Consider the following 14,803-nt stretch of genomic DNA (forward strand, 5'->3'; position numbering starts at 1 on the left):
AAAAGTGAGAAAAGGAAGGGTAAAGTGATTTGTTTCGGTTTACATATTGTATGACGTCAAATAACTTCACTTATTACAATTATTTTATTCAAAAGGACCAAGAAATAAAAATATAATATATAATAACATATGAAAAGTATATTTATCGAGTTTTTTTTTCCTTCGATTAAAATGTATGAACTTACTATAATCATTAAGAGGATGATTAATCATAATTAAGAAAAAAATGAATAAGGTTGGGAGAAACAATAAAAAGTGCACCCATGACTCTAGTTACGGTTCTGAACATCTATATTTTTATGTCCGCCGGTGAAGCGCGAGTTAATATTTGGTGTTTCGCGACATGATCTTGAATGTATATGTATCTTCCCACAATTTGCAAAAACATGATTTAAACTTCAAGTCTTCATCAAGCCACATGGTAGCAACTTCTTAAAAAAAAAAAATCCGAAATAAGCAAACAAGTATGTCAGGTTAGACCACCACCTACCTAAGCAGAAACATTTTTTTTTTCACTAAGAACTTCTATTTGCTTATGAATTAATTTTGTAGCAGCTCATTATCATTTGTGAAAAACATTTATTGGATTTAATTATAAGGGTTTTTTTAAGCAAGTTTCATTTTTGTCTCTTAAAACCTTCTTTTAAAAAGAACGTGTGCTTTTAGTTATAAAAAAATTGATGCGCCAAAGATAAAGTGGGTTGTAGTGTTTAGAAGTTTAGGAACGCCTTAATTAAACTAATCTTTACCGATGCAAATATTATTAAGGAAAATCCATTCGGAGAAGTATAAGATGAAGAATGCTCGATAACGTATTACAACACTTTATTCCATAAGAAACATACTAAATATACACATGCAGAAATAAACAACATACTCGAGAAATAAATCTCTAATTGAATAACAGAAAGTATAATTGAGCTCAGATTACTGCTAAAGAGCTCACATGTCAAAGATAGAATCACTCGACTGACTCGCTTTAAGTCTCTCATGTTTTTGTTGTTCCTGTGACAGGGAAGTCTCCTGATGAAACGCTGAATCTCGCGTTCAAATAGAGATCTCACCACAATTCTTGTATTTTCGAGAACCTTCATTTTTGTCGCTAAGGCTGGGTATCAGTGAACTTGACATGCATTTAGCATTCCTTAAAATATCAGAACTCTCTTCTCTATTATGAAACTAACTGCGCTGAGAAGCAATATTACAGATTCGTAACTATATTTTGTGTTTTAATTCTCATTTTTCCCCCCCTCTTCAATGTCTAGATTCATTTACACGTCTTTTGCAAAAGCTGCTGGTTGTCGTGGCTGCAGAAAAACCAGTCGAGGTTTGAAGATACTTAAAAGTGGGAGATAGGTCTCCATACTGTTCTGTTCCTGTGCTTTTGATGTTTGTTTCTTCATGGCTGTGCCAAACAAATATGGTATTCAACTGTTGACCAACGGACACATCTGAAGAAGACTTTGATATAGCAGAGTATGTCAGTAGTCATTTCATTCGTAAATTTATTTAATCAGTGTCCTGGTTGTGATAGACCACTCTGCTCATAGGGTGAAATTCTGCTGTACATGGTCTTAGCAGTGTTGTAAAGTTACATCTGTGTCAACTGTTGGTTTTTTGAAAACATTATTCTTCAGGATCATATTGAAAACATTTTCATATCATTCTGTTTCATATCATAAGTTTTATAAATGTTAAATTTATAAATAGACTGCAATTGAGTGTGAAAAGCATGCATATTTAATCTTTACCAAGCATTGATTTATTGCGACAAAATTTAAGGTTTCGATATTTATGAATTTTAAAGTTGTGATGGCCATTTATAAAATAAAAATTTCTTTGTATAGAAAAATGTTTCTAAATAGTCTTTTATATTAGGATCGAAAGTGTGGTTTCTATTGAAAATTGATTTTGTTAAAATGAAATTTATTTTTTAAATTCAAAGATTTTTTTATTATTTCTAAATAATGAACAATTCATGTAGAAAAAAAATTCTTAGAGCAATGTTTTTTTATTTGGTTATTATATGTTTAATTTTTTTTATTTAGAATAATTTTAAGATTTTCTAGATTTATTTGTAAATTATTAAATTAATGAATTATTTTTTCTGTAATATGAAAATTTAAGAATATTTTTGGCTCTTTAATCGTGAATATACGAAAGCTTACGCACGCGAGCGTAAAACTATGAATAATAGACAAAGGATTTTAAAATCATTGTGCGAGTTTCGAGCAAGAATAATTCTCTTTCATATTTCTTTTAAGTTTTTAAAAACATTTCGATATTTTTATATTTTGTTAGTTGCATGAAAATAGCATGTCTTGATTATTAAAATTAATTATAAGTGCAAAACCAATATTTTTATACAACTATCATTTTTGTCAAATTATATATTGGTGGAAAATTTTGGAGTATACACTGCAGCATTTTTCATCATATTAGTTTTATGGTGAGAATAATATGCAAGAAAAATTTAAATTTTTTCAAAACTCTATTTTTTAGTTAAAATTCTTTGAAGAAAATTTTGTTTTCTTAAACTGGATATGCATGCACAACTTAAATCTATGCAAAAATTACAAATTTTAATTGTTTTTCATTCGGAGTTTTTTTTTATTTTATATAATAGAGGTATGATTAAACTCTTTAAAAATATTATTGATTTATGTTTTGAATTCTCCCAATTTTTAAAAATAATCTTACTCAGGATTGCTTATTTTATAAATGAATTAAGTGAGCACAAATCTTTTTAAGTATATTTTTTTCAGACTGCACAAATCATGTCTCAGGTTGTTAATATAATTTTGTTTTATTTTTAATAATATATAAGAAGAATTTGTTGTATTAGGTATAACTTCAATTATTAATAAATGATCCAAAAAATTGTGAGATATATACTTATAAAAACTGCTTTATTTATATTTTTTTTTCTCAATATTCAACATTCCTTTATTGATGCCATTCCAAATATAAGAAAAATGTTAATATTTATAATAATTTGGATTATGCTAAATAGCTATGAAATGCTTTTCAGTATGATTCTGCAATTTTTGAATTGTGTTCAAATAAGCGATTTCATTAACTGTATTAAATATGATGTTTCTGTGTCATACATCTATATATGATAAAACTTTTGAACTGTTGTTGTATTAGAGTGTAATACATTTATGCAATGTTTCCATTATTAAATGTTACAACTTTTAAAGCGATATATTGTTTACATAAATTGTTTGGTGCTTTGTCTTCATTATGTATTGATAATGTGTTGTAGATAGTGACATACTCTTTATAGCATTAATGATTGTTCTGTATAAAATAACTTTATATTAATTTTATAATGCTGATAAATGGGAAAAATACATTCATTAAATAGGCAGTTATTTTCATTATTCATTAATAGGCATTCATTTGTAGGCATTTATTTTCGTTTATTTTTTTTAACTCGTGTAAATTTAGTTGGGCTTGGAATTCGAGTCCTAAATGAATTCAAATAATTTTTCATTTGTAATTTTTTTAATAGACATATATTATCAGCATCTTAGACAACGATATATTTTAATATTTAGTTAATCACTGTGTAGAATATTTATACTTAGCAATTGCTGTTATCATTGTGTAATGAATATAGTGTGTATTATTTATTTTACTCATTCATTGGTGCTCATATCAATTATGAAAATAAAAGAAGTCAAGTATTTCCAAATATATATTCAGTTCTTAATTTATTCTAATAGTTGAAAATATTGAAAGATTTTCTATTCTATGTAAAAAAAATAATAAGTTTAATCATAAAAAATATGATATTTTTATAATAACATATTTTAGGTGTAATAACAATTGAGATTTGAGGAATTTACTAATCTATGCATTTTTTATGAGTGAATCAACAAAGGTTTAATATCTTTTTTTATTTAAAAAAATCTAAATATCACTTATTTGTATGATCTGTTAGAGGCAGTTGACAGTTTAAGATGACACAGAAAGGAAATTCTTCAATATTTCGGACCTCAACTTTCTATAAATTGCCTACCCCCATTCCTCTCCAGTGTTAGTACATAAAGGCAAACCATGATATTTCCATGTTTAATCCGTAGAAATTAACGTAAAATACCTGTTTCTCTAGAAAAACATCACAAATGAAGAGTTGCTTTTCTGTTCCTTATTATTACAGTGACATTTAAATTGTCTCTGTTGTTTGTGATTGGTCCAAAGATATAGAACCTTTTTTGAAAAATGCCAAAATATGCCTTCGTGCTTCCACAATTTTTGAAAGATACATTATGTACAAGAAGTAAAAACTAGTGTGCAGTATTGTTCTATGCCGTCATCTACTAGCACTTTGTCCACTCAGATGATTTGCAATTTTATGCACAAATACTGCATTGGAGAATTACAAATAAAAATTTATAACTTTATCATAGAATTTATTGAAAATAAATCTAGAATATATAGAAATGAAATATATGGAAAAAATGCTCAACAAATGACATTTTGAATATTTCATTCTCATATGTGATACTCAGAATAGGTATGGAAACGGATAATTGCTTGTATTTCTAATGAGTATATCCGTTTTTATTAAGTGAACAATAAATAAAGCAAACTGAATCATTTCCAGGTTTATCCAATTAAATAATAGATGAGCTACAGAGGTATAATATTGATAATTAAATTTATATTGTCTATGTAAGGTGTGTTATATGAAATGCTCTATAAAAATATATTTGTATTATGTGTGAGTTTTCTGTATTTCATTGGTATAAGTGTTTTTAACATATAGTGCCTTTTCATTATAAAAAGAGTATAATTTTATATTCCATATCTCAGACTATTGTAAACGAAAATGCTGCATAATGTAACGTTATTGAATCCTGGACCTCTGGTAAATCCTGTACGATCCACTAAATTCCAATTATCTGCCCAGCTGGCCCACAATTAGTCTATGTACTTATTATTAAAATGTAGACATTTATTTATATCTATATGTTCAAACAATTTTGTTAATCTTAAGTTATATATATTTTAACTTTTTAAAATTTTTCTGATACTTATTTCAAAATTGGAAGCTAAAATTATAATTTTATTTTCTTTCAGTTACTATAAATGGAAAGGACAATTTTTTGTACATTAGATTCATCGTTTAAAATTTCGATTCAACTTACTATTGTGATTCTCTAAATTCTCTTAATTCTAAATTTTCAGCCTATGAAAGAAAGTAAGAAATCCTCACATTCACTTGTAATGTGTTTAGTTCTTTTTAAAATGACATATTGTGAGGATCCATTGGTCAGTTTTAAATGATCAGCAATGGAGTGATGGTATAGTGTCCCGCGTTTGGTCTGGTCTATTAAAATATCACATCTGAATCATATTTATTGATTAAAAAGTAAATCTGTTTTGTTTTATAAATGTCCTGCATGCGCCTGGAAAATTAAATATTAGCTTTGTTTATTCTTTTGTAAGAGCTAAATGCATTGCAATTAGGACAAAATTTGCATTTGAGCCGGAAGTTTTTATTTCATTTCAGAGATTTTCAACATGAATTGCTTTTTGTTTATCTGATATCTTGTGTGCATTTGGGAAATTAAATAATATCTGTATGGTTATTTGTTGCTGGAACGTTGCTTTATTATTAGATGAAATTTATATTAAGTAAAATTTTCCCTTTATTTTATTTTATAGGCTTAATTTTCACTTTCATTTCTTTTTCTTAAATTTTCTCTTCTATAATTGAATCTTTTTTTTTTTTGGAAAAAAATATTGTTTTAAAAATTTGCAAATTTTAAGTAAATTACATTTTATTAAAATTGTGCGCGATAACTTGAGTGAAATTTTGAAAACACTTTTTGTCATCAAAATATGAACTTATTGAATTTTTAGTATTATGTAATCAATATATTACATAAAAATATTGAAAACACCTTGAAGAATTCCTAAACCCTTAAATTAATTTTAAGGATAAATTACTAAAGCTATGCTCAATATCTAATATGAATGCTTTCAAATAATTAGTTTGAATGTAGAAACGTGAAATTTTAAATTAAAATATATGAAACACGAGATTAAATTAACGAAACCATTAAGCAAGGATAAGTAACGAATAATTAAAATAAAACTTCAGCAAGGTCTTTGTTAACGAAACAACCAATAAATATATTTCTAAGATTTATAGCAACTATTTTCACAATTGTAAGTTATTTCAGATATCTTGCATATCATATATGAAATGTATAACGCACTAAAAACATTCCATATCACAAAATTTAAAAAATATGCACGTTTATTTTAATGGTAGAATAGCTTTATATTTAGAAATAAAATGTTCTAACATGATAAAAATATAACTCTGATCACTACGATTACGTTTTAATTTTAATTTTATGGTTAATTTAATATATTTATTCACATTAGGAGTTCTTAAAGTTTGAAATATACATAATGGAATTGGCTTTTTAGACTCAAACTAATGAGAAAAATGTAAATTCCCAGCGTATGTTACTGAAATTTTTTGACGAATACTTGACCAATAAATTTATAAAGCAAAGCTGGGATTTTTAATATCGTAAAATAAAATGTTATTATTAAAAATAATTGAAATGCTTTATTCAATATAAAAGCAATAGAACAGCATAGTCAAAAATGGACTAGTGCTACAAAACGCTTCAAACCAAACCGATATAATAGTAGACTAAATCATTTTTTAAAAAGTAAATTAAACTATAAATACTTGAGAATCAATTTAGCCATTTAAATATACATTTCCAATTCAAATTTTTGTTTTATTTAGTTTTTCAAAATATTTATAAATGATATATGTATTTAAGACACAGTGCTTTTAACATATGAAGAAGAAATGGGGGCTAGTGCTGCAAAAAAATGATAGTCGAAAATGGATCCTGAAATGTTAAAACATTTCTTTTTAGTTTTTGACTTGATTGTAACAGAACTATCCTTTAAACTTACAATAACATCTTGAATTCAAAACTGAAGTTTGCATGAAAATTCTGAAAAATCCGGATATTTTTTCCCAAAATATTATGTGTTCATGATTAGTTTATTACTGAAAATAAATTTACCTCAATTTTCCTAATGAATGGTGAATTAATTTATGAATATTCGTAAAAATTTTGCAAAAAATATTTTTGCCTGTTTTTTGTTTGAATATAAACGGTTTTACTCTAAATTTTTTCTAATGTTTTATCGAACATATGAATTCTATTTAATAGTGTTCTAAAAAATATCCACATTGATGTATTTTATACGTAGACTCAGTATTTTAAACTCGTGTGTTTCAAATAATTATGAGCTTTATGCAGATCTTTTCTCAGTATTTCTTGTCAATGTAGTTAACTAACTGTACTGTTTCTATATACTATTAATGTTAGTTTGTTAAAGCCTAGACAGCACCTTCATATTCCTTAGATTCTAATTATGCAGCGGTTTGTTTACAAAACACTTCATTTTGTGAATGTGAAGCACTATTTTTTAAGGGTGAATTTCCATAGAATTTTAACTTGGTCCATGAATTAGAAATAGTGGAAGAGGGTGATATTTGGAAGCAAAATAATAGTTATATTTTTAGAAACGAGTATGAAATTATTGATGAGCGTTTCATTTGTAGATTTAAATTTAAATTAGTGATGTATTAGATGATTATTTTTTATACGTAATTCAAAATTAGATGATAAATTTTTGTGATGCTAACATTTACTACAATTAGAAAATGAACACTTTAATGATATTAAAACTAGAAACGAATTTGAAATAAGAGTTTTGATCTAATTAACTATATCGTAGAAAGAGGTTCGTGTAATTGTTTTTATGTTTGTGAATCAATTTTGTGAATTGTACTTCATATATTGTATCAAAAGTGTGTGAATTAAAAAGACATTTTGTCAGCATATGAATCTATTTCATGGAATAATGTAATTTTTTCAATCTCATGAGGAAAATGTTTGTTAATTACTTTTATTCAATCGCATGATGATGATAAGTTTATTTTAAACCGAAATGAAGATGCTTTTCTAAATGTACGAATCAATTAATGATTATGCATATTTATAATGGATAAAGGAAATATGGATTATATGTTATGTGTAATGTCTCTAGATGTATCGAAATATTTTCTAAAGTCGTATTATCAGAATTCTCATAAAACAACTTAAATAATAAAAATGAAATGTGGAAAATTCTCAGTGAAAGTGGCTATAACAAAACAAAGACATTTCTTGCAGAAACAATTCAGTCAGTTTTGATGGAAAATTGCCGTAGTATTTCTTTTACCTTAGAAATAAATTAGCCTTTTGAATTCCAGATTTCTTCAACATTAGCTGCTTCGGAATCTCTGAAATCGAAAAACAAAGTACGAGTTAAAGTTTAGTTCGTTGAATGTTTATAAAGTTCTTATGTATTTTACATTAGTTGCAGCTGTGTAAGTATATACAATTAAAAAAAAAATTCTGCAAAAAATATTGTAAAGAGAAAAAATTATTACTTTTTAGTCCTCATTTTTTTTTCAAAAGTTTCTTCTGCGAATGCAACAGCTTCTAATACACTGGCTACTAAACCTTGGTTAAGATTGACTAAACGCTAATGAATACTTGCAGTCTCATATTAACGCAAGATATTGTACAATGTTGTCCAAAATTATGAACGCTTTAAAATATCGAGAAGATGTTTTAACGTTTAAGTATCGGCTACTAATTTTGATGAATAATAAAGGTAGAATTGAGGTAGCTTATCAATGACAGAATTTGTTTAAATTTTTAATCCATTTAGACATGCAATTTCTGTATAATGTGATTGGTTTTAGAAAATTGTTTTTTTCTAAATTTCTAAAAATAAAAATTCTAATAATTAGAAGAAAAAGATACCCCATGCTTTCTAATCTTTTTTAGAAAGCGTGATGCATCGTTTTGTCAAACTTCTAATGGCAGGGGGGCTTTCTTATCCTTTTTCGAATTCTTTCTGCAGTGCATCTTTCTAGATAAAGTAAAAATCACTTTAAATTGCCCGCAAAATAATGATCACTTTGCTGTACTGAATAAATTTTTGGTTTAAAAAATTGTTTTCATCGAACTACAAAAAGTATTATCTGGTCAGAGACTTGGATAAAATAGCATGCGCACTTAAATGTCTCATCGTGTATAAACAAACCTCATCACAATTTTTGTTTAAAAATTATCTGAGGTTCTCAAAAAATTTCGTTTTTTATTTTTATACTCCATAGGAAAATACAATGCTTAAAATATTTTAACGTACATAATTTTGTATGGTTTCGGCTTATGTAAATTTCTGCAAGAAATGCTCTAATCGATGTAGTATGCAACAAATGAGGTACATTTAAAATATACCAAAGAATAGTTACCATACTTTGCCAAGATAACTTTAAAAGTCTAAACTATTTTGATCATGGCTATATTTTATTAGCATTTAAAAACTGCCTTCTGCTTTTTAAAGCAATAATTTTTTGTGTTGTTTATCACACCCTGAATCATATAGAGTTATACAATATGGTACTAAATCTTGATTTCGTCACGGTAGACCTGATCTAGGAAATTACTCCTAGCTCATCATTCCACTGTTTACTGTACATACAGTGTTCAAGTACCAGTTGTATTTTATATATTTCTTAAAAAAACATTTTTATTTTGTTATGCAAACAATTTTCAATTATTTGTGACAATTTTGTAAATATTTTTCTTTCAAACACTGAATATTTAGTCGCTCTTTTAATATCTAACCATGAAGTTGTGTTTTAGTTATTTTGTATATGGATATCTATGTTGATGTTAACAACCAAAGAGAAAGCTGCTCTCCTATTTATGCTGGCTTAATTACAATGAATGTTTAACACAAATAAACGAATGTATTGTTGTTGGTATAAATTTATTGTTGATAGATAAATGTCTGAATTTACTTGAGTTTGAAGTGCATAGTTGTGAAATATAGCGATGTCTTAGATTGAAATTGTCTGATCTTAAGCGGCTTCTGAGATATTGCTCACGATTTAGATGATTTATTCAAATATTATATAAAAATACTTGAAGGGTTTAAATGATTTATTCAACTATTATTAAGTTTGTTGCATAAAATATCTAAATGATTGTTGTGTCTCAAGGGTGTGCAAGATCTCAAAAGTCCCTGAAGATCATGTTTAAGTGGTAGATGTACTGAACGAAAGATTGCCTTCAATAAATGTATATTATGATTTGAATTGTTCGTTGATTGTTTCATTTGAATCGGCTATAAGCACTAACTAAAATTTTCTAAACTGTTTCTTATCTAGTTCATTAAATTGTTAAAAAAATAGGAAGCAACAGTGGGGAAAAACTAAAAAGAAAGTGACTTCGTCAAATGTCTCCCTTTCTCCCCAGTTTATTTCATAAAATACTTCAAAACAGTTCTTATAAAAACCAACTTTTGAGTTGTTTTTGCAAAAGCAATTTAACTGTGGAAAATATTCTTATTATGGAATTTTGTATATATATATATATATATATATATATATATATATATATATATATATATATATATATATATATAAGTAGTAGATGCTTTTTTAAACCGCACTTTTCAAAGTAAAATAGTATAATGAACTTCCACTGCATAAGAGAGTCACGATAGCGGTAAGGTCTCAGTTTCGGAACCTGTGGGTTCCAGGCTTCAAATTCATTCCAGAAAAAAAAAAACAGCGCAAGTAAATTTGGTGCACTTTAAATCTAACTGAGTTTGGAGAGAGGGTTGCTTCATGTGTCAACTTCGTCTTCCTACCACGATTATGACCAAACATGAATGTCTCCCATAAGTCTTAACGTCCCGTTTTAAAGTGACAATATTACTTAATTATAGGCTTCGCGAGCCTCTTCAAAAGTGTTGCATCATCGATTTCTAATTTTTGCATCCCAAATGAAGAGTATTCGCACTTTGAAGCATAATTAAAAGTCTATTTTATTCTGAGTTAAGGAAGTAGGATAGAGATTACTCACTACTTACTGTGCCAGATGGCCCACCGGTGTCTGATATTTCTTCGGCTCGAGCCAACTACTTCTATTTTAAGTTTTCTAGTGTAGTTTTTATAAAAATAAATCATTGCCTTGTAGCTATATTCTATTAATTTTTGAACATATAAGTGGGAACCTTCCAGCCTCTTACAATTAATGACCTTGATTAAAATATTACTTCATCATGTGGAAATGCATATCATCAATTTTAAAACGAGGTATGTTTCTTTCTGAATCATTTTTTACTTCTGCTTTTGATTATTCTCCAATTCTCTATTGGTATAAAATAAATGAAAGTAGAAATATCTGCTGAAGCGAATCGTGTTGCATTTAAAGCACCTACCTTTTGGAAAAGTATCTCGGAATTGTGATTTTTACAACTTGAATCTCAATTTATTACAGCAGGAATTGATCGTGTAATATCTTCTTTGGAAAGCGATGTTCTGGCTTACTTAAGTAATTTAATTCGTCCCCTCATCCTAACAGTTCATACATGCAATTAAAAGATGAAATAACAACAATATGCAGACTCCACAAATGTTAATCTTAAAGCATTATTACATGACTTATAACTCGGGAATAGAAAACTGAATGATGGTCGTTTGAACGACGATATTCTAAAAACCTTTCTTGCAGCATTTATTAATTACAGCAAATCTTGTCTGTTTGTGGTGATGATTAGAAGAAATTAGTAGTAATTCGTGGTAAAATCCATGATATAACAGTTAATACTGCAGTGGTCAGTGGGTATCAATGATCCTCTCTTTAAAAACGTTTGAAGTAAAGGTTAAAAAGTCCAACTAGGTTCAGCGAATATGTACGCACCTATTTCGGAAAGGTAGCGGACAAAGATATTCGAAATCTCTCTCTCCGCCCACATTCTAACACAGATACTTAAGCCAGCACTAGACGATGCGTCTAACATTTACTTAACTTTTCAGTCAAATGATTCATCAGTTTCAGAGACAAGCGTTTCTCCTACAAGTTGTGGTGAGAGTTTGATCTCATTAAATTTGATCTAATGTTTGACAGTTTGAATGGGCTAGTTGATGGAGAAAGTAACCACAGGAATGATATCTACTGGTTTCAAATTGTTAATAAAATAAAAAAGACGTAAAAACATAACTATTCACCTTATTTACGGCTGAAAAATAACTCGTGTTATGTAACTGTAAGCCCACATAACTGAATGGCTTGGTACGACAGTTTAAGACTTTCGCCAACTACAGTGTAAAAGGCTGATAACGACCGGAACATCTTCCAATTCGAATATTCGATGTTTGACATTGGAAACTGGAAGATCGTTCCAGCACATAATGCTGTGGCTATCTATCATGCTGGAGGATGTTCGTAGCATCATGTAGCGCCAGCTTTACAGAAAGAAAATCTGGCATTATTTACATGGAATCATGTTCTTATATTGGAAAAACCGACAGATGCAGTGGTTGCGAATGGTTGTAATGGATTAATCTGCTTATTTGTTTATTATCACAGATCTAAAATTTTTGATAGATAGTGGTGGAGATTTTTTCGTTTTCAGCCTCTTATGAAAATTTAAGTAAATGTGTACTAGACACGAACTCCGTTTTGTATGCATCAAATTCCTTAATTATCCAAACTTGTGGCACTACATATTTAATGTTAGATATTGGCTTACAGCGATTATTTTATAAGAATTTTGTGACTGTAAGTGTATCTTAACTAATTCTGAATGCAGATTTTTTAGATAGATTTGAATTAGTCAATGATTTTTGATACATATAATTAACTGACTGACTAACTTCAACCTTGGTAAAATTCACAATAATCCATCAATTAGTTTAACAATAATTTTGCTTGATTCATTTTGATCATCATTATAGATTGCTTTTTGAGTGTCCCTTTATAATTAAACATGCTCAGTTTCATACTTGTAAATCTTTAAACCTGTAGTCCTTATACGAGTCACTGTATACTCTCATTAAAGGGCCACCGGTATTCTGTAATTCAAGATGACTGACATCTGTGAAATTACAAGCATTTAAAGCTAAATTCTAATCTTTATTAGAATTATGCCCTTTTAACCACTTAACTGTTTTATTTTCTTTACTATCTTATCAGATGACACCTTATATTTTTGGAATATTTTCTTATTTTGATTCAAATGTAAATCCATTGAATCCTTGACTTATCTATGTATTCGAAATAATTTTAATATTGAATTATAATAGTTATGAATAGTTTATTTTTGCTTTCAAATATCAAAATACGATAAATCGATGCACGTATGGCAAAACAGCTAAGCGGTTAAAAGCACATTCGATTCACTTTGTAGGGAAAAAAGACCACTTGGCGCAAATATCCGCAATTGCAATTCCGGATAGATCCCTATCCAAAATTTTATCTTTAAAATTAAATGGCAAAATAATTTTTTTCTAAACTGGTTTTGGTTAATTCGAGTTAATTCAAACTGCTATAACCACACCTATTGGATTTTCTAAGTTCAATCATATATTGTTTAGCTTTAATTATGCAAGTCAAATATTTCAGTGCTTTAAAGACTAAGTTTTACGCAATCCAAATTGCTATATTTACTTGAATGACATGGTTATAGTCTCCGAAGAATTTTCCCTTCATTTGCATTCCTTATGACGGGTTTTTCAACAACTTGATCAATATCTGCGTTATTTTACACATTGAAAAATGCAAATTTTTTCTGTAAGGCAGAACTGCTTTTTCTTCGACATTTGATTCGGAAGGAAGCAATATCTTCTTTACTTGAAAGGGTTAAAGCTGTTTAGACCAGTTTTGGCTAGTATCCTATTTCAAGGGATTCGAATGCTGTAATGGATATCATCGCCTGTGTATCATCTGCCATTTAAAGTCGACAATAAAAATGTGGTTAAGGAACAGGAGTTCAATAACAGTTTAAAGTTTTTAATGGAGGATTATTGAGGATTGAAAAATTTAAACTTGTTTGTGAATCAAAGTTGATGCGTATACACTAAACAAACTTACGTTCCAGAAAATGTAAGGAAATGGTTTTCCAATATGTTTTAATAAAGCGAAAATTTCAATATGTGGCATATGAAATTGAGATGACCCCAATGGAGACTACCATTTCGTAAGTTTTTAATAATATGAAAAGTTCCGCGATGTACTTGACGTACATCACACGAGCTTGATTCGACCTCAATGGAAGTTGATTATTGGGAGGAGTTCATCTTAGAACATTTAGTTATGGTGAGTGTAAGCGTAATAGAGTATCGAATTCATGATCGGAAAGTCGCGTGTTTCCGTCTCGCTTCCGACCTCTTTTGAAAGTTGCATGCTACTTATGCTCGTAATTACGTCACGATTTTATAATTTTTATACCAAGGTGGTATATGAATTTGGAGAGAGATTCCAAATGAGATTTTTATTTTTATACCAGATTTAAAAAATTCAAATATGCTTCGTCTGTGAACCTAGCTTTATCTTCAAAATTATAATACTGCTGTATCCACAGTCAGAAGATGCTATCAAAATGCCATTCATTCAAGTTTAATAGTAATAGTACCTTATTATGTTTTTCTATAAAGAACTCAATCCATGTTCGCATGAGAGATATTAAGTATGTCAAGCCATTTTGATTTTGGAATTCATTGTGCATCTTGAAAAACATGCAGGTGGATGTTCGGTAATTTGTGCGGAAATATTACAAGGATTTCGTATCAAGTTTGAATATTCACTCACATGACACATTCGCCCAAAATATCATGTGATGTTGTTTGTAATTACGTGACTGCAATATCACATAAGTTGACCCCATTTAAACAACATAA

At 28.4% G+C, this 14,803-nt stretch overlaps 1 protein-coding gene across 1 annotated transcript in view; it reads left to right on the plus strand.

The window, feature by feature from the left end:
- Positions 1 to 10,213, plus strand: part of LOC129958289 (large neutral amino acids transporter small subunit 2-like) — a 74,100-nt gene extending 63,887 nt beyond the window's left edge. The window contains exon 11 of the mRNA XM_056070659.1: positions 1,266 to 10,213. Coding sequence (XP_055926634.1) covers positions 1,266 to 1,333 — 68 coding nt within the window. The 3' untranslated portion in view covers positions 1,334 to 10,213. The remainder of the gene's footprint in view (positions 1 to 1,265) is intronic.
- Positions 10,214 to 14,803: the final 4,590 nt, after the last annotated feature.

This window comes from Argiope bruennichi, chromosome X1, assembly GCF_947563725.1.
Source record: "Argiope bruennichi chromosome X1, qqArgBrue1.1, whole genome shotgun sequence".
Classification (NCBI taxonomy): domain Eukaryota; kingdom Metazoa; phylum Arthropoda; class Arachnida; order Araneae; family Araneidae; genus Argiope; species Argiope bruennichi.